The 27,626-nt window shown below is 43.4% G+C and overlaps 1 protein-coding gene across 1 annotated transcript; it reads left to right on the top strand.

Annotated features, from left to right (window-relative positions):
• The first annotated feature begins 3,859 nt into the window (after positions 1-3,859).
• PDE6B (phosphodiesterase 6B) lies at positions 3,860-27,585 on the top strand. The gene is made up of 22 exons (XM_083816524.1): positions 3,860-4,285; positions 6,780-6,932; positions 7,274-7,363; positions 9,679-9,819; positions 10,709-10,783; positions 10,874-10,938; positions 12,400-12,466; positions 12,636-12,683; positions 12,865-13,014; positions 13,992-14,135; positions 14,805-14,870; positions 15,475-15,621; positions 16,956-17,063; positions 18,035-18,144; positions 19,157-19,244; positions 19,850-19,950; positions 21,316-21,423; positions 22,395-22,458; positions 23,231-23,305; positions 24,320-24,403; positions 24,523-24,679; positions 25,387-27,585. Exons 1-22 carry the CDS (start codon positions 3,875-3,877, stop codon positions 25,443-25,445), a joined length of 2,511 nt encoding a protein of 836 aa, XP_083672650.1. The 5' UTR covers positions 3,860-3,874; the 3' UTR covers positions 25,446-27,585.
• Positions 27,586-27,626: the final 41 nt, after the last annotated feature.

Raw genomic sequence — 27,626 nt, 5'->3', positions numbered from 1 at the left:
TCTTCCGAAGAGATTTGTCACTACCTTTAAAGTACTTCATTTAAGCCTTCACCTTAAGAGAGATTATTTTGCATTTCATTTCCTGAAGCAAAGAGCTGTGACACTTGCTACTTTCCTTCTGTCCTTAGACTTCGTACTCTGGCATAGAGGAATTTTATGCTGGTTGGACACAGTTTTCTCTTGACAAAACCACACTGGATACTTCTTATCTCCTCTAGTTATTTACAACAATATATTTTTTTCCTGTATTTTCTGAGATGTTATATTTAAAGCATCCTAATGGAAGATTCTCAAACTCTTTTTTTTTCTTTTCAGTTTTACTAAAAGAATAACTACATCTAACTTTTTTCTAGCACTACAGAATCTTAGAAGATCCTCCGTAAATTAACAAAAGAACATTGACAGCTCAGAGATTATTTCATGTAGCTCTTTAAGCACTTCAGACCTTCAGTACTGTCCTTGATATTCCTACTCTTTCCAATATGGTAACTGAAAATGCTCATTGTCCTTCATGTTCCTAATTTCATCTAATTTTGCATCCTGGCCTTTCTGGCTTTCCATTTTTTTACTGATTCATGGTATTTTTATACACGACTCTTAAGATTAACTCTTAGCATATGGTAATATGCTCTTTCTAACAAGATTAACAAAACGTCCAATTTCACTCTCTTGAACTGTCTCCCACCTTCAAGTTCTCTGATAGTTCTTCCCCTTGACTCCAGTCAAAAGAAAACTCCCTCCTGCTCTTTCTGCCACCCTCTGTAACCAGAGAACTACTGTAACATGGAAGACCTTACTGGACAGCCTACGACCTGTTGCGTTCCCTGCAGATGTCAGGCAATTAAAATTTCCCATTGCTACAGGGTCCTGTGCTTGTTGCTTGCAACAAGACTCCATCCTCTTCCATTTTGGAGATCTGGAGCAGACCCCCACCATGCTAGTGCTTAGATGGTCCTTGTCCCTCCATTGAATGTGGTCATTGAAGGCAACATGTGCACCCCTGGAACATACCACCTAATGCAACAGTCTTCTTGAGAAACAATTATGTTTTAATATCTTGGCCGTGTGAACTACTGCTGCAAATCTCTGCCATGCTAGCATGAAGGTGTCTAAGACATTCAACCAGCTGATCCAACAACTTACTGCATCTCCATTAATCCAGGGAACTGAAAGAGGAAATAGGAAAAAAAATGAGATTATAGATAACAAATTTTTAGATCTTTATTCCAGTATCCACCGTTCTGCCTGTAATCTTCTGAAAGGATTTTTCTCTTAACCACCTTCCCCTACACTTCTGTTTGCACACCTCTGTGGGAAGATGCTAACCTCCTCTTTCAGAGTTGGAGAGGTACTGATCAGCATCTAGCTAATCTGTCCTCGCTGCTGATGGGAGATAAGGTCCTCCCCATCTGCCCTCTTCCTGAGCTCCAGACCCATGTGCATATGCATTTATAATATTGCTGCCTCTGCTCCTTCTCTTGTCACCCTCCTTCTAGGCACCCACAGTCACATTTGGGCTGTTGTGCACTCTTGGCAGTAGTTCCAACATTCATCTGGGCAGGCAGCCTGGACCTTTTCTCCTGGTGCAGGTGAGCCTTGGCTATCTTCCAGTAATGTGGAGAATTTAGGATGTTGGTTCCCCCTTTTCCCCACAGATGAAGACCCTGACATATTTTTCAATTTTCCTGTAGAGTAGTGGCTTCTGTGGCATTTGCCTCAAAAGCCTTGGCTGAAGCATTCAGGATTGGTGCCTTACAGCATCTATAAAAATACAGATTAACCTTTACAGCAGCAGATAAACATGCAATAAAGGTAACCCTAAAAGAGCAGAATTATCTCACTGTTTTTGTTCTGACCATTGTTCTTTTTTTGTGAAGGATGTGCTTCATACCACTGCATCCAGACCTTGCATGACTGGGGAAGTTCCCACTACTAGATGAAACCCAGGGATGCAAGTCCAGCACCCTGCAGCTGTAGAGGTTTTTCAGGCCCACTGCTACTGCTTGGACAAGATGAGCTCAGGGAGATCTGTGGCTGATTGTGGCCTGGCTCAACAAGAACATCTGACTGCAGTGGGCTTAGGAAAGCCTCTCACACAAGTAAGAGTTATGGCATGGCCTGGTCAATGAAGGTGAAAATTCTAGCCCATACTTTAAGGGATTCAGGGATCTATCTGCCTAAGCCTACGCTCTTGAAGGCATCTTGTGTTTTCAACGCAGTTAAATGAATAGATCAGCTCGTGTGCCTCTTATCTGGTGGTGCAACACAGCTGTCTGTGGTCAGAATGCAGGAAGCCGAAATCTCAAAAGGCCAGCATGAACTTTCTGTTGCACACGGGAAGCACAGCTTGCATGGAGAGCTGAAGAAGAAAGAAATGCATAGTCAGGCAGACAAATCTCTACCACACCCAGGGGCACAAACTGCAGCCAACTCTTCTCTGGCATTAGACAGCTTTTCCCTTTTGATGTTGGTTGCTAGTCACATCATTCAGCAAACTATTCTGCTAGCAGACGCTCAAGATCCTGGACTGCCTCCTTTGCTAATCTTGACCAAGAGTGTCTGTAGATTGTACCTGTGAAGTCTTTGCATGTTATCACTCACTTCAAAGCCTCAGTTCCAGGAGAAAAGCTGTCCAAAAACTTTCTTAGGGGCATCCTGAAGTGCTTTGTCCATGTTCTGTCTACTAAAGCAGTAAAGAGGTATCCTGTTTACCCATAAGACAGCTATTATATACATTTCTGTCCACCGTGGTAATGGGCTGCATCTATTCCCACTAAGACACTTCATCCTAATCTTGGAGGATTTCTGTATTTCTTCTCCCAAAAGATGGCAGGGAAATACAACTGAGTGCAAGAACTGGCAGAATGCATAGCACAGGTCTCAAGGCAGTGGCAGGGTAGGAAAATCAGGAAGACAAACAAGATGGCCTGGGTAGAATTAACCCTGTCAACATCAGCATTGAAATTATGTTAAACCAGAACTGGGTTTTGTATTTTCCAAGGCAGGTAAATTATTCATAGTGGAGAATTTAAGTGCCCCTTCCAAAACAGTGTGTGGAAGGCCATTCGGAGAGCTTCTCCCATTTTAACCAATGAGAAGATGTTATCCACTTCCCTCATGAACAGAAGTGCTGTTCATTTCCCATCAAAAAAGCCTCACAGATTTCACATAGAGTCTCCATGGACAACTGGAGTGTGCATGTGTACTTACCTTATCTGCACGGAAATGCCCATTCTTTTTAGTGTCATTAACCACTTCAGCAGAGGAATTTGGAATGGCTAGTAAACATAATTTATAGTTGCCGTACTCTACCAATAACTTCATTAAGCTTTAAAGATTGACACATTTAACATTCAATGAGAGATGTTTCTTAGCGAATCTGGGAGAGCAGAAATAATAAGATGCTCACCTTGTTAGCCTAGGATTAGGTCCAAGCAGTATATATTTAATTAGACTTTAAAGAGCTTATTTCAATGTTAGGAGATGCAGCTCTTCTCTGTTGCTGCTACCTCAATATAATTGTTTCTGTAAGTTTTCTGCTTATCAAAAGAAAGAACAGTGCTTTAAGATATTGTGAATACTCAGTTTTTGTTTGCATTTAGATTAAGAAGAAGAAAGTTGACCCAAAGCTTTTGTAGAGGTCATCTAATCTGTTTGGTTGAGAAGATCTGTCCTCCCACAGACTCACCTCCGGCAGTATAAAGGAATACCTTCCTGATGACAGTCTCTCTTTGCAGTGCTACCTTATCCTTGGTTGTTCTGGAAGCAACATCTTCTATTATGAAAATTTAGGAACTAGATCAGAGATAAGACTGCTCCTCACATAGATCGCATCCTTGGAGTACTACCTGTTACAAGATCCAGGACATTCACAATGAGCATTAGTGAAGACGACGTGGAAAAGTTTCTTGATGGAAACCCTGCTTTTGCCAAGCAGTACTTTGAGAAGAAACTGAAAACAGAGTCCTGGGATGACAATGAAAGTGATATACTTTTTGAGTTGATCCAAGACATGCAAGAAAGCATCAACATGGAGAAAGTTGTTTTCAAGACCTTAAGAAGAATCAGGTCCCTTATTCATGCGGACCGCTGTAGTCTTTTCATGTACAGGCAGAGAAACGGCACACCTGAACTGGCAACAAGGCTTTTCAACATCCAAGAGGGAAGCACGCTGGAGGAATGCCTTGTCTCCCCAGACTGCGAGATAGTCTATCCGTTGGACATAGGCATTGTGGGCTACGTTGCACAAACCAAGAAAACCATGAATATCAAGGATGTCAGCGAGGTAGGTCTGGCATTTATTCATTCACTCTGTAGACAAAATGCTTGCATGCTTACTTGTTCTAAGGGGTCAAGCGATATCAGGGAATCTTGGTGCTTGATCACTCTTCTTGCCTTGTAATTGCTGTATAGTGGAAACCAAAGCACCAGCAGACAGCATGTAAGTTGCTTCCAATTTCACTTATGGAGCAAGGTGAAGCTAAGCACGTTCAATTACACTGGACATTAATGCCTTCATACATGTGCTCTGTCACACCGTACCTATTTCGTTAAAAATAAATAAATCACTCCTAGTGCAGCAGAGAAGAGGGAGTGAGGTACAGTCAGATCTGCACTGAATGCACCTAGAATTTTCCACACACATTTATCTTCCTTCCATGAGTAACAGTCAGGGAAAAACCCTTTACGATGAGTCCATAAAGGGGTTTCCACCACTCATGACATTTGGAAGTGTTTGTTGTCTGATGCAGTTTGGGCCAAGGACCTTTAGAAGCATTTTTGTCAACCAAAGGCGTGGACCTTGGAGCAGGTGAGTTAACTGCAACCTGTGTATGACTGGTCTTCATCAGAGGCAGTAAGAGGTATACTTGGACTAAAAACCACTCTTTCAGTAGCCACTTCACACTGCAATACCAGGAGGGATCCAAGGAATTTTCATGTTTTAGTCTTATGCTTTCATGACAGTATTTACCCCTCATACTCATACTTTGAATCATGTAAATCTGAATGGCAGCAATTACAATCCGCTTGTTCTAATCATAGGTATAAAACTAAAATCCATGTGACCCAAATATGGCATTTGGGATTACTCAATCTATTGTTTGCTAGTTACAAAGAGACCATCTGTTTATCCATCCATTTGTTGCTCAGGATGAGCATATGCAAAAGCTTCGGCAATATCTTTGTTGCCCTCCATGGAACATGCTAAGATATGGATTTGGTTTTGCAACCACTCTTTTGCAAAATTTGCATCAGTGTATAACTTAAAATGTTTAAGGCTCACTCTTCAGGCATTTCTCCAAGAATAAGGAAGGATTTCAGACTGTCAGCCAAGTGCTGCAATCCAACTCTAGTTCTTTCAGGTGCTGCTATTCTTACATCAATTCTTCTTAAGGAAACACAGACAGTTAAATGCTTGGTCTGCCTTAGTTGGCAGGGAAGGCCAACAGTGGGGGATATATGGGGAGAAGGGGCACTAGGGAGTGATTATTCTTTCAGGTGCGGCCTCCCTAGTGTGGTCTGAGGAGTTAAAGCTCTGGGCTTTTTCTCTTCAAATAAAAGGAATTGTAGCTGACAAGATGTTCAGCAGAACAGGGAGATGATCTTGGGTCAGCAAGGCCATCCCTGCACTCCCTGTCAGCAGGTGAGAAAGAGGATGTCAATAAGGCACTGTGCGGGACATTGGGCTATGTGCCTTCCCCACATTACACTTTCTGAGCCTCATTTTCTTTTGGCATGAGGGGGACAGTGACATTTGCATAAGCAACTACTGGTTGAGTTCCCTTTATGCTGCTCCTACAGCATGACCTAGCGCTCTCCTGGTGGTTCGAATGGTGATTCCCTAAAGGACAGGACTCCCTGGGCAGCCAAACTGTGCTGGTGCTATGTGCACCTTGCAACCCCGACCAAGACGCTCCTGGGGCAGGAAGAGAGTGCCAGGAACCATGTGTCGCTGGTGTCAATTGTGTATCCCTGGGATAACCTGCCTTCCATCCCATGAACATGAAAGGCTCATCATCATCGTGGTTCATGCTATGGTCACTACCACGTTTTTTTTCTCTGGTTTCCAATATCAGCCAAAAACCACCATCACATACAGTGGTGATAGGTCGGTTTCTCATGTCTGCTGCTGCATGAAGGAGAGGTGAAGTAACAGCTAGACACTGTGCATGTAAGACTAAGGATGATGATGCTCACAGCAACAGGGGAGGGAATCCTCTGGAAAATATTTTTCAAGAGAACCGATGACTATATAGCTCCATGGAGTCTGCAAACCAGCAGCAGTTTCAGGGGCCAGGGTGAAGCAGAAGAAAATTGAGAGGGGGGTAAGCGTTCATCATGACTGTACTAGAAAGCACTGGTTTAAAAACTGTGGCTATGCAGCACAGCATAGAAACTGGTTATATGCACCTCACAGTGTCAATTCAGTGTTGGAGGAAAGGATGCAGAAGGTTCAATAAAGGATATAAATCACCTGAGGATGGTTAGTGGAGACTCCTCATGGCAAAGTCCAACACATTAGAGCTCTTGATCAGCAAGATCTTTGCAAAAAGCGAAAAAGTGCATGTGTTGCACTTTCTAATAATCAAAAGCTACGGCCAGTTTCTCTTTGTACTAGCTTTATCACCTGTACGTTGTCCAATTTTCTTATTCATTTATCTTCTTCAATAACTGAACAAAGCTTTCACTAGGCAGCTTATCTAGGCTGTGCTTCGGTTTGGCTTTAAGACTACAGATGTTGTGTTAAGTGCTTAATTTGTAAATTCTCCTTTGAACAGTGTGCCCAGTTCAGTCCATTTGTTGATGAGCTCACAGACTACACTACAAAAAGCATCCTTGCAACACCGATCTTGAACGGCAAAGATCTAGTTGCTGTCATTTTGGCTCTTAATAAGCTGAACGGCCCATACTTCACCAGCTCTGATGAAACAGTAAGTGGTCAGTAGCTCAGTTTCTATCAAGCAGTTGTCGCTTTTGCTATATAACATGGATTCTTCCTCATAATACTAGGGATGTCTGCTTTACTGAAGCACCATGGGTGAAAATTTCCCTACAGGGGACTCACCCTGTAACAGATGAGGCTTATTATGAGGATGCTTATCTCAGAAATCTTTCAGGGAAATTACTGTGGGATAAGCCTTACCTCACACTGGTGCAAAGCAAAGCATTTATCCAGGGGAATTACCATGACGTTGCTATAGTGGTGTTATGAAATCCAGTATACACGAGGCTGCTACTGCATTTGACTAAATCGCATTGTTTGCCTTTACAGCTTTTCCTGAAGTACCTGAATTTTGCATCCTTAAACTTGAAAATCTATCACTTGAGTTACCTTCACAATTGTGAGACTCGAAGAGGCCAGGTAAGAGCAAAAAAGCAGATTGGGCTGTATCTCAAAGTCAAACCCAGTTTTTCTGGTTTCAAAAACGAAGCTGATCTGCTTCAGAGATCTGTGCCTGAAGAGCAGAAAGAAGAAGGTGTCCACAGATGCTTTCAGATACTGCTCCTTCCTCAGAGTCCCTCATTAGTTTCTCTGCCTGCTTTTCTTGGCCAGACTTCAGGAGCTGAAGCAGTGGTACCACCTTCAGCAGGACTGAGCTACAGAGGTTTTTTTGAGTTCAGTCTATGAAATACTCCTGATGCATTTAGCCACTTCATACATCAGCACTAAAAGATCTCCGAAAACAATTAAGAATGCAGTATTTTCTCCTTGTGTGATTATTAAAAACAAAACAACAAAAAAACAACCAAAAAAAACCCCACACTTTAGAATATCTTCTTAGTGACAGTAAAATGATTCTCACATGACTGTTCTCTTTGCCTCCTTTGGTAGAAATTAATATAAATGATGGACTTAGGGTATTTTGAAAAGTACAAATTCAGCCATGATTCTTTTCCATGATTTGCTTCGTGAATTTTTCGGGATGGATGTGAATCCATGTGATCACTTTCTGCAGCAGACAAAGGGTTGTCATTGAGGAGGATGTGTAATTAAGACTACGCTTCATGGCAGTCATTTTCTCATCACCAGTCCATAGGAGGATGAATGTCTGTTTCAGCAAATGGATGGAGAATGAAAGTTTATTTCTGAAGCTTTTTTCAGCACCTACATTTAACAATTCATCATCTCATGTTCGTTGTCTAATTCTTTCAGTGATCCTAAAACTATGAATAATGGTCAGGTGATAGAGCCATCTAACAATGCTGAGTAATTAAAATAAGGTAGAATTAGTTCAGGTTTATTCCACTTGTGGGCTTAGCAGTAATGCAGTAGAAGTTGAGTAGAACTGGAGGAGGCAAGGAAGGCGCTAGAAAGCAAAGTGGATATGCAAGACATGAAAGGTCTAATGCCTCCTGCAGGCTGTTCTTCTCTGGACTTGAACCCAGGAGTATCTAAATACAGATTAAGTACAGACAAAATGTTGAATTGTTTCAACAAAAATGACATTTTTGAAGATAGTCTAGGATTACAATATTGCAAGGTCTCAACCACAAAACCTCAGTCATACTGTAAGTAAAATGGCTTGTGCAAAGACAATTCAGGCTGCTGGTGCATACTCAATAAGAGTCTTATTAGAAGACCACATAACGTTTTGCTAGACTTCTTTTCATTGTTCCATGAACTGGTCTTTCTACAGGTGTTTCTTACAGTCCTTCTCACTGCATTTGTGGGTTTGAGCCTTTTTTGTTGCACACTGTAAAACAGCAAAAATAAGCCATTGCTAATTTTCCACTAACGATTTGCATGACAACAACACTATCCTATCTACGGGTTGCTGAAAGGCTGGTGGCATTTAGCATGTCAGGCTCTGAAGTGTGGTGGAGTTTTCCTATCTCATGGATTGGAAACAGAGACCAATGCAGGTCAGAATTGTGAACAGTATCTACTAGTCCCCAGTGAAGCAGTGATGCACTCTTTTCCTGCCTTTGGCCATGTAATAGTGCCTCGTGTCCCAGGCACGGGTGCAGACAGCTTCAGGTAACAGCTGTCAGTGCTTTTGAAGTGCTGCCACTGCTGTCTCCTGGGCTCTGGTCTAGTAGAGCCTCGACAGGCATGCAGGCACTAGTTAAGCTAGGCATTTCCGTTTCAGTGATGATGAAGTTCTCCCTTTGGCCCACAAAGACCCTCCATTTTTTACCAGAAATATCTGCCTAATTCACTGCATAACCTCAATTTTTACAAATGAAATAGTAGTCTATTAGCAACAGCTTTCTTAAGGATGCCTCCACATAGCACAGCATGGGGAAGTGGGTTGTAGGCTGATGCACACACAAGACAGCTGTGCCAAGGCTTCAAGGAAAGTGTTCATTCAGATATTTCCAACCTTCATTCCAGATATTGCAACCTTAGCGTTAGCTATGTTTGGATGCAAGATTTTACTAATTGATAAAAAAGAAGTAAGTAGGGCAGTCTATTTGTTTGGTACCACTACCGGTGCAAGATTTGACTTTAACATAGTGCTCCATGATGGCATGACCATTCCTCAGAGCGCATGCTTCCTTAGTAATTCCCAGTGAGAATAAGCAACGCTTTTACATTTTGCGGTACGTATTGCTATTGCACTTTTCAGGAAAAGTAGCATTAAAAAAAAAAAAGTTTCCTTGTTAATACAAACACATTTGGGAAGTCCAGGTTTCAAGGGGAGGCTATGCTTACGTTTGCTTTTTACCCTTCAGGTGCTGTTGTGGTCAGCTAATAAGGTTTTTGAGGAACTGACAGATATTGAGAGGCAGTTCCACAAGGCATTCTACACAGTGAGAGCATACCTCAACTGTGACAGGTACTCAGTAGGCCTTCTGGACATGACCAAGCAGAAGGTAAGTGTTCACATATGAGCTGTATGTCTTTCGGCCTTTCTGCTATCCACTGGTGGGTGATTTGTAGGGATAATGTTTATTAGGGTAGCCAAAGTCCAAGATAGATTTAGGTCATTTCCTACTATGTTTGGCATTTTTTCTTCCATTGTACAAATGAAAAGTCTGGGATAAAGAAAAGAGAGGGAGAGGAAAGAGCTTATCACTGGACTGCCTAAGGAGCTAGAGACTGGGAAGACAGAGGAGGGGCAAATATGTATGACCATTGAACAACAATCCTGGTCAAAGCCTGAAGCACATGCACAGCCTTACCAAGACTGTGTATGCCAGAAATACAGTGAGATGCCTGTGGAGCACTGCAGCACCAAAGCAGCCACACTCTCATCCATATCCATATTATCCAGGCTTTTAGGTGAAATTTGGTTTCATGAAAATGCAAACTTATAAAAAGCTGAGTTACTTCTGCCACTCTGATTTGATCTGATTGCTTGCAAGCTGATTGACAAGCTTTATGAGGGGGTTACACAGAAATATTTTCATAGGAGCCCTGCTTTACACTATGGTCAGGCTAACTGAGGCTACCATTGACTTTGATCTCCAGCACATTGGCAGAGCCTTTATAGCACTTGGTCTTGTGAAGAGACATATTAAAAGATCATTAGTGTAGTAAAGACTCTTTGGTCAGCTTTATAATGCAGCCTAAGAAAAGGTGTTTTTTGACTTTAGCAAGGTAGCAAGTCAGCCTTGTAGCCACACTCTGGGAAATGAAGAACAGGGCAAATACTGAAATAGCTGCTTGCTCTGTGAGTGCAGCTCTCACTGTTCACTGAATGGAGTCGTGTGTATAATGCATTTTTCCACCCTAAATATGCTTCTTTCATTTGAAACATAGGAATTTTTTGATCTGTGGCCAGTCCTGCTGGGAGAAGTTCCTCCCTACTCAGGACCTCGCACTCCGGATGGCAGAGTAAGTGATAATCAGATTTCTTGAAGTCTCTCTTGTCTGGCTGGATTGTCTCACCTCTCATTTTAACAGTGCTTTTCTTTTTACTTGTAGGAAATAGTCTTTTACAAAGTCATTGATTATATATTACATGGAAAAGAAGACATTAAAGTCATCCCGTAAGTGCCCAGCCTACTGTTACTGTTTGTGTGTGCTTGGTTCTAACAGGGTGCAGCTAAAACAAGGGTTATTTCTGATTTAAAGACCTTCCTAAGGAGATATGCAAAGAACCAACTGGAGACTGAGTAAGAAGCCAGATTGTAAGCTGATGCTTTGTCTCACATTTTGTGGGACAGAGATTTCTTCCAGGGCAGTGGGATCCTGACTTGTAAGTTAGTCTCCAAGAGTCACTGCAACATACAATTTTTTATGCCCAAGCATTAACTGATTTGACTACCTGCAGTTTTACTATTCTCCATGCCAGGTCAAGTTGTAACTCCTCCTTGGTGCCTACCCCATGTCAGTGGCTGAGTCCATGCATCTTGCCCTGGTGTTGAGGCACCTGCTGTCCCAGCCCTGCCTGCCATCCCTCTGGTACCCTCCTGACCACTCAAGGTCTCTCCTGTTTCCCCGCCTATCCTCCAGCTCCCTTGCTTCTTTCTTCTCTTCTGGTCATTCCACCTCAAATTTGTCTCTGACCTTTCCTCCTCTCTCGACCCTACACTGAGACTCCCTCCTTCTGAAAACCACCTTCTCTTCTTGCCACTGAATTTTTCAGAGGAGCCTCGGGCACCATTTCCCCTTGGCTCTGAGAAGACATTCTTCACAAAGCACTCTCTACTCTGGTCGTTTAACTCTCCAAACTAATTCTGTATGACATCTTTCTCTCTGCTTTCCCCTCACTTAACAAAAGGTGAGAAGAGAAAAGCAGCTGACTGCACTTGCAGGGGCTGGTGAAAGAGCAATTCACTGATCAAGCTTCCTAGCCCATTATTATGTGCCCAGCCAGCTCCTTTCCTCCTCATATATCTCCCTTCCATCTATAGATATACACCTGCTCTTCACCTCTTTAAATTCTTTCTTGCATCCCTCAGCACTCTCATTCTCTATCTTCTCCCACCAGCGTAGGATGTGGTTAAATGTCAAGTGACTGACAAATCTGACATAATGGAAATTTTGCCCAGTTCTGGTCACCCCACTTCGCATTGGTGTAAATTGGATATCCACCTTCATGCTTCAAGAAAGGCCCCCATTACTTAGATACAGCAGTGGTCAGTCTGGCAGACTCTTTTAACCAGAAACTTTCTTTTATCTTTCTGTATGCTGTAGCTCTGAAACATGAACCCCACTACTGAGAACAGTTTTTTTCTTAAGTCAAATATTCTGCAGACTAAGATATTGTATGTGCTAATCTGTACTGAATCCTTGAAGGAAAATATTTACTATGAAAATATTTACATGAAAAATTTATGCTAGCACACATAGGCAGGTTTGAAAGTAATAGGACTGCTTAGTAACTGAGAATGAAATGTGTATATGTGGATCGTGCAACCAGCTGAAAACATTTAATCTCTGAGATCATCATTGTCCTTCAATAAATTTATATCCTTAATTCTCTTTTTAATTTTTCTTTCAATCAGAAATCCTACCCCAGATCACTGGGCACTAGTAACTGGACTGCCAACATATGTGGCTGAAAGTGGATTTGTAAGTACATAGTTTGGACTCCATTAATGTTTTCTGAATTGAAGCCTGACCAATACTGCTTTTCGTCAGTTCAGATTTTTGTTTGATATTTAAACTTCTCATTGTTAAAATTATACTCTCTATATATATATTATTTATTTATTTATTTATTTATTCTTTAATCCCCTAGATTTGCAACATTATGAATGCTGCTGCAGATGAGATGTTTAACTTTCAGGTAATGTGCACACTTCAAATTCTATCAAGTATTCTACTTTTCTTACAGAAATGTAATTTACAGTCAATATTAGGCACACAAAAATGTCTTTAGCCATAGGTCATGATGTAAAATGGGATTGCTGCTGTGTTTAGAAAACACATTAAGTACATGGTGTCTTTCTGCTTGCTATTGCTTCAAGGAAGGTCCTCTAGACGAATCAGGATGGACTATCAAAAATGTTCTCTCCATGCCAATAGTCAACAAAAAGGAAGAAATTGTTGGTGTTGTCACGTTTTATAACAGAAAAGATGGGAAACCGTTTGATGAACAGGACGAGACCCTTATGGAGGTATAGTTCCTTGCTATGGCTAGAAGTAGTTCATATGGTTGAGAGATCACTTTTTCGCATTGCAGCCCTGCAAAAAGTCCCCCAGTGTTCTGCAGCTAAGTAAGTTTATTTGTTGCTTATACAGGTATTACACAGTAATAGCTTGAAAGTTTTGAAAGCATCTAAATGAAATGATGGGTGTTTGAAAGTTTTGAAAACTCAGCTGTATTCAGATCATTTTGTTTTGTCATTCTTAGATTGACTGCCTAGCTGTGAGCAGCCATGATGTAGTAACAAGACCATTTTGACCTGTGATCAGATACAGCTGGGCAATTCCCTCCAGCAGTTACACCTGAGTAATCTGTGTGGCTGTGATACAAAGTGTGTCCAGCTATTGAATCTACCAACAGCAGCTTTCATCAAAGTCCTTGTGGCTGAGAAATATTTCTATGCTAGTTTCAGTCCAATACAAACATCCAGCTCTTGGCATCTATTATCAACTAGAGCATTTCCTGAAATAGACTTTTACTATCAAACAAAATGACCAAGCAAAAAAATCAGTTGGAATTGGCCGCTGAACAGCAAACAAGCTGAGTGCAAACACAGAGTGTGAGTAAACAGATGTGAAAGGTGATGAGATTGTCTTGCTCTCCCTCGATACAAAGGTTCCTGACCTGCTGTCATGGTTATGACACCAGCCTTTCCATAGGCATGGAGTACTATACTGAACACCTGTAACAACACATAAGTAGCTTTCTGTATGCTGAACATGACAGAGGGTCCTCAAACCTTCGTCATGTGGACACTCTTGAGACCTAGTCAGATCCATCAGCTGGGGCGCTGCTGTGCTGAAGAGCAAGTAGTGGTTGGGAGCAGAGGCGTGATTGTGCATTGCTAGACTTGGAGCCAGCATGAAGCTTACGTTGTTACAAAAATACATCATGTGGTGTGGAGATGCTTTGGTTAGTTTACCGTTTCTCATTTTTCTTCTCTCCAAGTCCCTGACACAGTTTCTGGGCTGGTCCGTACTCAACACAGATACATATGATAAGATGAACAAGCTGGAGAACCGGAAAGACATTGCCCAGGATATGGTGCTCTACCATGTGAAGTGTGACAAGGATGAAATTCAGGAAATTCTGGTAATGCCTTGCAAAGTGCAGCACACCCATGAGCATACTGGCCTGGCATTTGCATACAGGCCTGGTCAGTGCCAAACAGCAGCTGTGTCTGTGGACACAGGTCTCCCATACCTCAGAAATGCTTCCAGCCACCACAGCGTACAGGCTGTGCCCAGGCAGCAGTTACTGCACAATGGCAGAACAAGTCTTCGTTTGGCTTGAGGCCAGTTGTGGTCTGCCCTTCACCTCAGCAGGCTGCGCTGAGCCATTTCTATTTTCCTCAGAAAAGCCAGCCCTGGAGGTGAGCTCACCACCTCCAGGGTGTGAGCTTCCTGTGCTGTGTGACTGTGAGGTGGGCTGTGGGGGGTGAAAGAGGAGCTAATTTATGTCCCAAAACCTCTTCGGTACAGAGGATGTGGGGTTACTGAACACAACTGAGACACTGGGAATTTTATAGGGGAATTTTGGCAAGTGGAGGAAAACCAAGCCAAAATCAATGAAAGGTAGGACATTCCTACAAAGAAGAACATGTTAAAACAGCAGAAATAAAAGCAAGGTCTGGAAAGAAAACATGATCTGCATATGAGAGCTGCCTCCCATAGTAGGTTCACCCTAGATTGATCTAAAGCAGCACAGCACAAAGTCCTGTGGAATACAGTAGTCAATGTAAAATGTCCGTGCTCTTTGCAGCCAACGCGAGAAAAGCTGGGGAAGGAGCCAAATGAGTGTGAGGAAGAGGAGCTGGCAAGTATCCTGGTAAGGGCAATGTATTTCTGGAATTGGAAGTGATGCCAAACAAATACTGCCTGGGCGGGGTCAGGAAAGAGTTGCCAGTGCTGGCACGCCAGTACACAACAGCAGGGCACCCGGTGAAGGGTGAAGGTGAAGCACGCCCCACCCTTCCTGTGCTGTGCAAGTGTGAGGCCTTTATGGTCATGTAGCAGAGAATGCCTTCCCAGCTCCCAGAAAGTGACTGCTCTGTGACTCTTTATCTCAGGAGGTTCAATGTCCATCTGGGAGCACGTCAGCGGCCTTGACATATCACACATTTTGTTCACTAGAGCAAATAAGGAACCTTAAGACTTCTCCTGTAAGACCTGACAACTTTGGAGTCTCCAACCTAATCAAATCAAAAAGAAGAGTGCTTAACAGAAAGCAAGCAGTATTTCTCAAGATTGACCAAAAATGCTTTACCTCTTCCCCCACTAATAGGGTTATCATGACAATCTGCATTTAATACTAAAAGGGATGGTTCCAAGCACAATCAGACTGATAATTTTTTATTTAGAAAAAACACTTCCAGGTGTTTCTAGGTACAGCATAAATGTCACAGCAACAAACCCTTCCACCTCTTTTGCAGAAAGAAGAACTCCCAGGGCCCACCAAGTTCGAAATCTATGAGTTCAGGTTCTCCGATTTCGACTGCACCGAGCTGGAGCTGGTGAAGTGCGGCATTCAGATGTACTACGAGCTTGGCGTGGTGAAGAAGTTCCAGATCCCGCAGGAGGTAGGAGCTGGCAGTGCACAGGAACTCCCACCTTGTCCCGTGCCCACAGGCACGGGTCAGCCAGCAGCTCAGAAATCAGGCAGAGGTCTGGGTTGCTGTGGGCTTGCAGGCAGAGGGGCTGGCATCCTGAGTCCCCAAGCCCTGCTGAAAGCAAGGAACCCACTCTCAAACCTGCGGTGGCCAATATGGGTTTGGAGATTGAAGCCATCTGCTTCTGTTCTGAACGGTCTGAACTTCTGCTACAGGTATGGGCTTGCTATCAGGTCTATACAGATGAGGACTGCACCATGCAAACACTTGCTTACCCCAGTATAGAAACTTGTTCAACCCCAAAGACCCCGATTTGCAAATTCAAAGCCGTTTGCAGCCATCCGTGCCCCTGTCAGGCTCTGAAAATTGGCGTTTAGGCAGCGCTGCGCCTCTCCGAGGGATTTTTCAGAGCCTCACGTGAGGCTTACCTCCATCTAGTGGGTTCTCCGGGTAACTGCGCGCAGAGTTTTCAGCCGGACATCCCCCACCCTGGAAAGGCAGGCTGGAAAGTAGGAGGGAAAGGAAGGGCTGGGCTTGGGAATTACTTAGCACAAGCAAATGCAAAAAGCATTCACTATATCTACTCTGGAATAACTGGCTTCTGATGCAGGTGTGAAAAACAGCTATTCTTTGCTGTTCCTTTGAGCAGCTGAGATTTTAAAAAATGAATAATCATCCATGATTTATTCCCTCACCAGTGAAGAAAAGCTCTGTAGCTACAAGAACTTGTCCACATAAAGAAGTTGAATGCAGAAGGAAAGAAAACACAACACTATTATTTAATACCCTATATTGTAATAGGTGATATAATATATTCCATCTCTCTAGACCTAAAGAGCCATCTCTTTTCAAGCAACATAAGTATTAGTAAGTCAGAATATATGGAAAGGACAAGTCTTACTGATGAAAACATAAAGAAACACAGAAGCTGAATAAATTCACAAACTCTAGGAGGAAATCTTTGTTCCTCCAGCCATCGCTGTTTCTCATTCCCCCCACAGACATCCCAGTGATTTTAATTTTCTTAAGAAAGGAAAAAGATGTAGGAAAGTAGAGAGCTATATTTTGGTCATCTCCACTTTAGTGCACTTTAGTGCACTTTAGACCTTGCAATGACAGCATTGCCAGGGAAGCCTGACAACATTACAGTTTCTGATTCCTTCCTGGAGCCATCTCTGAAGAGCGGCTCTGATCTGCATCCATGACTTCCATACGTGGTCTTTATCCCAAGAGCAACAGCTACCAGCTCCAACCACAAGTCAGCTGGCATGACAAAAACTAACGCCCTCTCTCCCAATTTGCAGGTTCTGGTGAGGTTTGTGTACTCTGTCAGCAAAGGCTACCGGAAGATAACGTATCACAACTGGCGCCATGGCTTCAACGTTGCACAGACCATGTTCACGCTCCTAATGGTAAGGTAACACCACCCCAATTAGTTCTGCAGCACAGCTTTTTCTGCAGTATGTCTGATGTTGCACCCTGGAGACATGCAGGGCTCCCTTTGAATCTTGTTGTAGGATACGTTTGTCACTCCTAGCACATTTTCTACCAAATGAGGCCGCCGTTCACCTTAGGTGATGAGTCCATGAATTACCACCCAAGCTGGGGCCATACCCACTGAATGGAGCACTTCACTTCTCGTGGGCACAGACAAGTGTGGCATTGAAAAGCCTCCAGGTTACCCCTTCTGCAGGGTAGGGGAAGGACTGCAGGACTCCCCTTCCTCCAACAGTTTCTAACAGTAACAGCTGGGCTGACATTAGCTTGGATGAGGACAACCTCACCTCCTCCATTTGAAGGGAGGACAGCATGGGTGTAAGTCTTTGGCTAGCATGACTGTGGCAAGTGCCATTTCTCGTGGGCTGTCAGGGTGACAGGAGCCCCATGAAGGAAAACGGCATTGGACGTGTGCCCCACACCAGCAAAGGCTCAGCCCCGTGTCCCAGTACAGAGGGCATGCCCTGCACGCCTGGTGGCAGAATTACACCTACCACCCCCAGCCCACCCTCTGAGCAGCTCAGCTTTCTGGCCCACTGGCCAGAAGGACACAGAGAGCCTTGTGTCCAGTGAGAGGAGAGGTGTGGCTATCAGAGTGCAAGTGTCGCGAGGGCATAAGGCTGCTGGAGCAGCGGGTAGCCAACATCACAGGTGGGCATCGAGCACATACGCATGACACACGTGCATCCTTGAGTCTGAAACGTTTTGTTTCCAGCTGCTTCCCCACGTTAACCTAAGTGTACCATGTATTGTATCTAGCTTCACAAATATTTTCAGTTCTCCTGGACTGTTTCAATGCGGAGATCCCCGGCACAGAGCAGTCACAGCCCAGTACCTTTTCCTGTAAGAGATACTAACAGGGGGCATGCAAATTCTCACCCTCCAGACTGGCAAACTGAAGCGTTACTACACAGACCTAGAAGCCCTTGCAATGGTAACTGCTGCTCTGTGCCACGATATCGACCACAGAGGAACCAACAACCTTTACCAGATGAAGTAAGCATTCTCCTGCCACTTCCAACCATTTCCTGCTGCTTTTGCATAGAGTGGGGTCAGGCTGTGATCACAGCAAACTCCAGCACAGCTCTGTTTTACACAGGTTAAGAACCTTCCTTTGCAAGTAACTTCTCTTTTCACCTTGCCTTGGCACTTGGGCTTATGCCTCAGCCAGTGGGGAAGCCAACATTTTGCAGTGCTCACTGGGGCTTGCTTTACCTCCTAGCAGTCTGGCCTTTGCTGTTTGGTTAAAGCAACGCTCTACATTGCTGTTAAAGGGGGGGACCAAGTGCAGTGCAGACATTTAGTAGCCTGAGTATCACAGGACACTCAGGATGCTACTGGGAGCGTTCTGGACATGCAAAGCCTGCTTTTTACTGGAAGGTATCTATGCAGAAAGCACCACGCGCCGAGCACTGCCCTCGTCTGGAGAAACCTAGCACCTGTGAGGATGTGAGGGCTGCTTTGGGTAGGTAGTTACCAGCTTCACAGAAAGAGCTGCATGATTTCACTGACCAGTCAGGCCTCTGTTCCTGGCTTAAGGCAGTGTCAGGTCACAGGTTTATTGAGTGATGGCTGTACTATCTAACTGATTTCTGGAGCCTTGGGAAAACATAAGTGAAGCTGGCCGGTGCTTTGGATACAAGAGTGTCCTGCTCTTTGGCTAGGGAAGTGTCCAAGGGCTGCTGGTTTTCCTGTTGCTTTTACCAGATGTAAACATATACTTCTTCAGAAACTAAACAACAAGCTTGCAATACTAACTAATAAAAGTTCTGTTCTGAGCATTTTAGGTGATATTCACAGGTGGAAGGATATTTTATACAGTGTCCAGATAGCTATAAGCAGAGTCACTCTCTGTTACCAGTTAGACTGAAGTTGTTAGCTATTAAAAATATTACTCTTAAGCCCTTCATAAAATGAGTTGAACTTGTGTGTGTGACAAATTTCAATTGGGAGACTTTTTAACTAAGTGCTATACTAACATTTTCGATTTTTCTCTTTACGCAACCAGATCTCAAAATCCATTAGCTAAACTTCATGGATCCTCAATTTTAGAGAGGCATCACTTGGAATTTGGAAAGTTTTTGCTCTCTGAAGAGGTTTGTAATGAATTGTAATGTAAGATCCTGAATAATTTACTTGCCACAAAGTCTTTTAGCAACATACACCATGGCCGTCAGCTGCTATGACTCTTGCCCAGAGACTTAGCATTGGATATTTCTCTGGTTTGGGTTTCTGAGAACCTGCAGCCACCTCACTTCCTTCTACCCCAAAGTGATTTCTGCTCACCAGAGACCAAAACCCTTAGGCTTCCTACATGCGTGGCTTGGTTTCTTCAGAAGCCATGTCGTTAGCCCGGTAGGAAAGTGTTAAAGACAGGGTTCTCCTCCTGTAGCCCCTCTGATAGGACCAAGGCTGACACACATCCCCAGCTAACTTTCAGGCAAATTCCCACTGGGGTGAGCAGACGTGGTTTAGGCACAAAGTGTGTACCAAACTACAGACACCAACCCTGCTCAGTGAGCACAGGGGGGGAGTTCACCAACAGATGGTGAACTGGGCTCACAGCCCTTGCACCTTAGGGGGAGCAAGCTGCAAAACTTAGAAAATAAATTTTAAAAAGCACATTTGAGAGAGGGAAATGCCCACTAGCTCACAGCAACACGGAGCTTGGATTCTGCAGCTTCCTTTGCTTATTTTTCAGTCACTGAACATATGCCAGAACCTCAACCGGAGACAGCATGAGCACATGATTCACCTGATGGACATTGCCATCATAGCAACAGATCTGGCACTGTACTTCAAGTAAGTCGGTCACATACGCTGTGGGTGAAGGGCAGGAAGCAGCTGGTGCTGTACAAACACAAAACATGATGCTTTGCTATGAGAGCCCCTCCATGTGGCAATCCTCTACACAGATGCTTCCTCCAGAAGGCTCCTTTTAATGCTGATATAAGAGGTGTGGGGAAGAATTCAGATTGTTCAGAAGAATTTTGAGCTTTTATTTATTAGATCATGTATGTGACTTTTAGCCTTCTATTTCCAACAAGACTGTGCTATATGACCCCCTAACTGAAAAAGAGATGCTTGTGGTGTTTTTTTTACCTATCACGTCAGCACTAAAAATACTTATTAATGGTCAATGGCATGGCCTGGGCTTCATTAACTTCTCTGTGAAAGTAGCACAACTCAAATACTAAGTGGTCTATTATAGGTGAATATGCAGTTCATAGTCTATTTCACATCCAAAAGTCAGAAATGCCCAACACCATAGAGTTTCATGCACTGAATTCCTAGGGCATAAGGCTGTGAGTCAGCAACACATGACATCCTCAGTAGCAAGGAGCTTTCAAAACGTGTTTTCAAATACAGGGCCAAGACCAGAGACTGCTTCTATGTTTTACGCTGAAGAATCATTACACAAAATATAAATAGTCCAAAAAAAGTAGAGTATGAAGAAGAGCCTAAGACCCAGTCCTCTTACTTTGAAGGCTGGGTGTTTATATGGGAGCAGACACCACTACTTCCCTACCAGGTGGGAACAAGCTGGTCTTTGCCATCTTTGGCTCACAGTCTATAAGGGAAGGTTTGATTTAGATCAGATTCCAGGCAAAACAGTATGGACAGAGAACATCGTCAAATCTCTTTGTGGATCTGGCCTAACTGTCTTACTTGCTAGCATTAAAACAGCATTTTTTTCATGATTTCACACCTGTCAAAATGTGGGTGTGTTGTATATAAACCCCTCCCCAGAATTTGCTACACATACCTAGGTATATAAATAATATTAACAAGGTCAGACAGCATTTATAGAGACAGGTAGTCTTACAAATACTCCAACATCTGGGCCAGCTCTATGTTTCTGCCATTTCCTTAACATTCAGGCAAAAGCCTTCCTGTGTTGTCAGTAAAGCCAATAACATTTCTCAGCTTGCATAACCTGCAGTAGCACATACTTTCAAACAACCTGCTCAAGTCTCACCATGACACTTACTTTTTCTTTAAGCCATTTGCAATGGTTTCACTTATGTAAAACAAGCAAGTGATGGTGCTTGGTTTTGTTGGGGGCTTCCTTGAGGGCCTAACTGCCAGGACAACAACCACTAGAAACCCAGCCACCTGTTTTTAACACAGTTGCTTCTTTTTCTTTTTTTTTTTTTTTCCCCAAAGGAAAAGGACAATGTTCCAGAAGATCGTTGATGAGTCTAAGACATACGATAACATGAATGCCTGGACTGAATACCTGTCTCTGGAGACGACAAAGAAAGAGGTTGTCATGTGAGTAAATTATCTCTTGAGAGATTAATGATGTGGTTGTGTCCTTCTTCCTGGGCTTACCAGTGGCAATTCCAAAACATGCCTATGCCCACAGTATATCCAGTTTTAAAAAGGATTCTTCTGCTTCAACAGCAATGGTCCCTAGATAATATACTCCTCTGTTTTAAATTTCTAATGTGAGCTGAGCAGGAAAAAAAAAAAAATCTCTGGAATTGTGCAGTTACTGCATTCCTGTGCTTCTCTTAGCATGAGAGCAGTATGTGATGTTTTATTGTCCACTCAAATATGATCATTTGGAGAAGCAAGGAAAACAAACAAACAAAAACAAACCGAACAAAAACAAACCAACCAACCAAACAAACAAACAGGGAAGAAAGCTTGAAGTTTTTCTTTCCTGACTGGATGGAAAATCCTGACTGGATGTGGGACATCCCTTCTGGTCATATACCCGTTAACAAGATGGAGGATCTGTCTCAGACCACAACATTTGCCACAAGCTGGAGCATTCTACAATGGTGGAGCAAATGGAAGCCAATCTGTGATTTGCTCTTCCTAATAGCAACGAGAGTTGCACCATGCTGTTGTTGTAACCAGCAAATGCTCTGCAGTACAAGTTGCACTGGTGATGGAGCTCACCCATAACCTCAACTGTGACCTGCACTGTTACACCTCAATGAGGGACTGAAATGAGTTACTCCAAAGTCAAGAAGTTCAGCTCAGCAGTGACCAAAGTGATGAACTTCCTAGTGTCAGAAGCAAGCAGTTCCCTAGCGCAAATCCATTTGTATCAGGCGAGCAATCCTTAATGTGTGTCCCAGTCCAAGTTTGCTACAGCAACCCATCTCCTGTATCTACCCCATCAGCACAGAGCTGGGACATTACACGGTATTGGGTGGAGCACGAGCATCCTGAGCCTACAAGAGGCAAGGTAAGGGCTCCAGAGAATAAACTAATTTCTCTTCTGTTTTTAGGGCCATGATGATGACTGCTTGTGATTTGTCAGCCATCACTAAACCTTGGGAAGTCCAGAGTAAGGTCAGGCACTTGATATACTGTCAGATTTCTCTAGCTTATACTTGAAAGTAATGCAAATTTCGAAGCTGCCTGAAAACTGAGTCAAAGTTTCCTACTAAAACTACTGAAAATACTTCAGAATAATGATGGTTTTGATGGATAAATCAATGTTTAAGACTGAAGCTGTGAATTCTGTAGGAATTTATGTTCACCAAAGGGAAAATAATAATTATAATAAAAAAAACAATAATACGATAATTTAATTTCTTGGGCTATTATTGGGCTAATATTGTCGTGCATGTCACGACATTTTTTTAAATTTATTTATTTTATTTTTTTAGGCAATACCTGCTGGCTGATCTGTTGTTTGATTTCCTTTAGGACTTCCTTTCTGAACTGTACTTGCTCAGTTGCTAAGTAACAAACATTAAAATTTAAAGAAGGATAAAAAAAATAAAGTCACCTTCATGTTCAGCATGGGAAAAGGACAGCTGAGGAAGTCCTAATAGGAAAACACAGCTCTGACTGTGAAGCAAATCCTTGCAGGGGACACATTAGAAACATTTCTTAATAGATGAACAGAAGAAAAGCTCCAATAATAAGTTGGCGTTGGGCTGTCACTACACAGGTGCAGACCTGTTGCCACTGCTGCCATTTGCAGCGGAAAGGTTGGGGCTGGATGTGAAGAGATGGAGCGGCTGGAAGTGACATTTGCTTCATAAAGGAGTCCTAAGTCCTAACTAGAAAGCCAAAATCAGTGCTAACTTTTCTTTTTCTCTTCTTGGCAACGTAGGTAGCTCTCCTGGTAGCAGCTGAGTTCTGGGAGCAAGGGGACTTAGAAATAAGTGTCCTTCAGCAACAGCCCATTGTAAGTATCCCATGAGATCCAAACAGCTCAGATCAGAAAGTAGGTCTCAGCAGAGACCTTCTGCAAGCAGTGATTCTCTCAGGGTGCTGTGATTCTTCCTAAAACTACCAGGCTGCCCAAAATTCATCAGAAAATTGGCCATTCAGATCGAAAAGACCCTTTGTGACAGGGCCTCTTGTCCAACTCTCCATTTAGTTAGAATGGGTCCCAGGGGCTGTGAAACAGCAAGGAGTGACTGTCCCATTGGAGGTTTTGCACTGGTCCTGTACAAGAAGGAGGAAAACAAAATACCTACAACTTAGAGGAAAGCAGACTTTACACTAAAGACAGAAACTAAAAAGAAAAAAAAAAAACCAACTTTTTAGAGTCCAGAAATTACTTTTGGTAAGAGGAAGTACTATAGAGCAGTGTTTCTAAATTTTTTTTTTTTCTGCTATAATAATAAATTTTAAAATTTGGCAGTGAAAAAATCAAGAGTTAATCCATGACATTGCATCCACCTGCATGTTTTTGATTTTCTGTAATCATAGAAACATAGAATATCCCATGCTGGAAGGGACCCAGTAGATTTAAGTAGACTTACGTAGACTCCAATATAGCCCCTCTACCCACAGATGCGCTAAAAATGATACAATAAATTATATGACCTTATGAGAACATAATTTCGTGTTCAGGTATGTTTTAGAGAATAAGAAAACTCTTCAGCATTTTGTCACACAATCCTTCTCTCGTTAAGTCCTTCTCCTGGTTAAAAGGAGCAAGGAAAATACTCTGTCCCCCTCCCCGTGGTGTACACTGAAAGAGTTGTCTAAAATTTCTGCTGAAACAGCACAGGAAATGAGCCACTTGATCCCTCTGAGAAGCAAGGTGAGGGTTGTGGTGGAGAGCCTTTATGGCCAGCAGAGCAGAGCAGCCAGGCTGACAGAAAAAGGCAGCTTTGGGGGAAAAAAAAGAGAGGAATGTTTTTCAATGCGGTGCTCTCATAAATCATGGCATGTTTGTGTCCTCCCACAGCCCATGATGGACAGGAGGAAAGCCGCTGAGCTTCCAAAGCTTCAAGTGGGTTTCATCGATTTTGTGTGCACGTTTGTCTATAAGGTAGGCATGCCCATGCACACCCCATCCTTCTCAGTAGAGAGGTTCAAGTCCCAGCTTCCAGGTCAGCCATGGTGCAGCAGCAACACACTGAATTGTGCTGATGGTTCTGTTTTGGTCAGGAATTCTCACGTTTCCATGAGGAAATTCAGCCTATGCTCGATGGGCTGCTGAACAATAGGAATGAATGGAAGACCCGTGCTGATGAGTATGATGCAAAAATGAAAGCTCTGGAGGAAGAGAAGAAAAAAGAGGAAGAGAAGATGGCGGCACAAAAAGGTCAGAAAAAACACTGATTGTTTCATTCCTAACTCAAAATATGCTTATGCGATACTCTCCTGGATCTGCAGCAAGGTTTGTAGCCACAGCAAAGTCAGATGCCCAGAACAGTTTCCTCAATCCTGACCAATTAGCAAGGTTTTAAAAAGAACTCCAAAATACACCTTGTCTTCAGGCCTGACACCATGACTGGGTGTCAGAAAGGGCATCAGCTCAAAAGCCCAGGGGCTTGTGCCTGAGAAACAAGCAGTATTACATGCAGCACAAGCTCCCATGCAGCTGGGGCTAGCAAGAAGTCCTGGGCAGTGTCCATAGGTCCCTGAAAAGAGCAGGGACACATCCCTTTGTACACAAGGGCTGTCCAGTCCCATAGGTTGTGAAGCAGGAGGAATAAAAAAAAAACACTAACACACTCCTAGGTAGCAATTTCAAATCTCGAAAGTAAGTGATTTGGAAAATTTCAGAAGAGTTATTTCCTAACTAAGGAATCATTTTTTAAGTGAGAAAGGTTTCTGTTAACTCTAAAGCAAAGTAGCTTTGCATGTACAATTACTTTGCATAGCAGATATCTCTAGATGTGGGTACTTTAGATATTACACTGATCAGTGGGTAACTTACAACTCCCCAAAACTCCTGTGGTGACTGAGAAGAGATTATACGACACTTATGACTGTACTTCTAATTCTTTGTTTCTTTTTATATGGCAGATGGAATAACCTGTAATGGAGGAACAGCTCCAGCTTCAAAAACCTGCAGTATACTTTAGACCTATTTCCAATGCAATATACAACACCCAAAATGAGAATGCCCATGCTTTTAAAAAAAAAAAAAATCATGGCTTACAAATACATTCCTGATTGGACTGTTTTGCTACTTTAATTAGGCTTACGACCAACCAGGGAAGGGCTAGATCTCGTTTGCCTTAATTGCATCTCTTCCTGATGGTGAGGAGCCCGTTCTGTCCTGTCCCTCTCTCCATTTAATGTACCTGATGTTGTCAGATGGCATGTGGCAAGTCAGAGCAATGTTTGGCCCAATAAACCAGGTTGTATGACTGCAGAAAAAACATTTCTCCAGCACTGAAACATTTCAAACCCCAAAGCTGATAGGGCCTGCTGAATTCATATCCTGCTTTGTACAACCCTACGTGATTGATGTTCAGAGTAGACAAATTGAGGAACAGCTGAATTTACCATATCTAAGTCCACATCTTTGAAGATATCAAAAAGAAATCTATATGTAGGGATAAAGTATGAAAACCTTTGAGCTGTTCTGAAAAGTTGCATTTCCATGTAAATCTGAGGGACCCTCACGGTGACAATAATTCTGTATTCACTTCAGGACTTTAGGTAGGGTGCTGCTCTAAAGCCCGGAGCCATGCGTGCAAGATCGGGTAGCTGCAGAATTTGGTAGCTGCTATCTTCTCCAGCAGGACCCATCCACGCTGTGTGCTAACCGAGGCTTTGGCCCGTGACACGTGATTGTAAGAAGACAGCGTTATGATTGCTCATTGCAGCTCCAGTTACGGTCACCCAAGCAACCTGAATCGTGGCATCTAAATTCATTCTGTTTCACCTTGTAATGCCAATGTTATTTATTGCAGTCCTTTTCTGATCGGTCCCAGCCCTCCTTCCTTTTCTCCTTCTGCTCTGAGATGTCTGGCTTTCTCATTCCCCTCCAAACTTCAAAGGACTGATGACTTCCACTCTTTTATTTCAGATAAAAGTTAGTTTTCAAGTTTATTAATGCAGCCATATTAGAACATTCAATTGCACTCTTACAGAGACACCCTTCTGTGCTCCTCCTGCCCCTCTTCCCTCTCTCTCTTTCTCTCTCTTTCTCTCTCTCAGTGCATGGTGTATCAGCCATGTAACAAGAGTTCAATTTGTGGGGATTTTATTCATCTTCTATTACTCCTGCTACCTTCAGTGCTTTTACCCTTCAGGAACTTATTTTGCATTACAGAAGTACTGTAAGTAAAAGGAAAACTATAGCCATAGTGGTATCTGGTGCTTGTTTATCCAGGTCCCAGTGTACTAAGCAAGATATAATCCTCTATTGCTACGCAGCCGTTACGTGAGCAGCAAGTTGTCCTTCAGGAAAATGCAGAAACCCGTCCACTTGCATGAAAGCTAAATATGCAGCTAGCAATTGCTTCACACTGCGTGTCTCAGCTTCATTAGTGGCCACGTAGGAAGCTTCCATCGCATAGCAGCACTTCCAGGATACGAAGCCAAACAAGTCATTGCTTTCAGCCAGCAAAACGCCATGAGTTTATCTTAGTGTGGCACGGCAAGAAGTGGGTTTTTAAGATCACCTCCAGCCACTGTACAATGAAATGCCTGTTGCTGAGAAAAGCTCTCTGTGACTTCAAACATTTTCCTGGAAATAAAGAGCTAACTTCCCGTCCCGTGTGCTGGATGCTGCTGGTGTGGTGGGTGCTGTGGGTGGGTTTCTCGTGCTCAGGGGTGCGGGACCAGCACACGCAGCAGTGGCTGTGCTGGCAGGACCTGGGCTGGGAGGTGAAATTGCTGAGTGAGGAGGGCTGCGTCCCCTCCTGCTGCCCCCCTTCCACTCGTAGCACATTGGACGTCCCATGCAGAGCTCACACGGCTCTGCTGCCCGAAGCCGTTTGGTTGGACTGTCTCTGCATGTCTGTGCTGGCTCCCCAAGCCTTCTGCCTCCTGGGTGTTGTAGCCTTTCCCTCAGGCATGCCCCACCACCTGCTGTAGGGCTCCACGTTTTCTCACCAGCAGAAAAACAATTGGATTGGGTTCCTCCAACCCGTGTCCCAGCTGGCCCCTGGCTGACAGCCCCTCGTGCTGCTGTGGGAAGCCATGTGCAGCAACCAGTGGCAGCAAGAGAAACGGCAAGCCGAGGCTTTTCCCTCCCCTTTTGCCTTCCCCACCTCCCTTTCCCGATCGGGTGCGGTTTCCAGCTAACTGTT

Source organism: Anser anser (assembly GCF_964211835.1).
Source record: "Anser anser genome assembly, chromosome: Z".
In the NCBI taxonomy this organism is placed as follows: Eukaryota; Metazoa; Chordata; class Aves; order Anseriformes; family Anatidae; genus Anser; species Anser anser.
The sequence above is the reverse complement of the archived record's forward strand: the minus strand, read 5'-3'. Positions and strand labels throughout refer to the sequence as shown.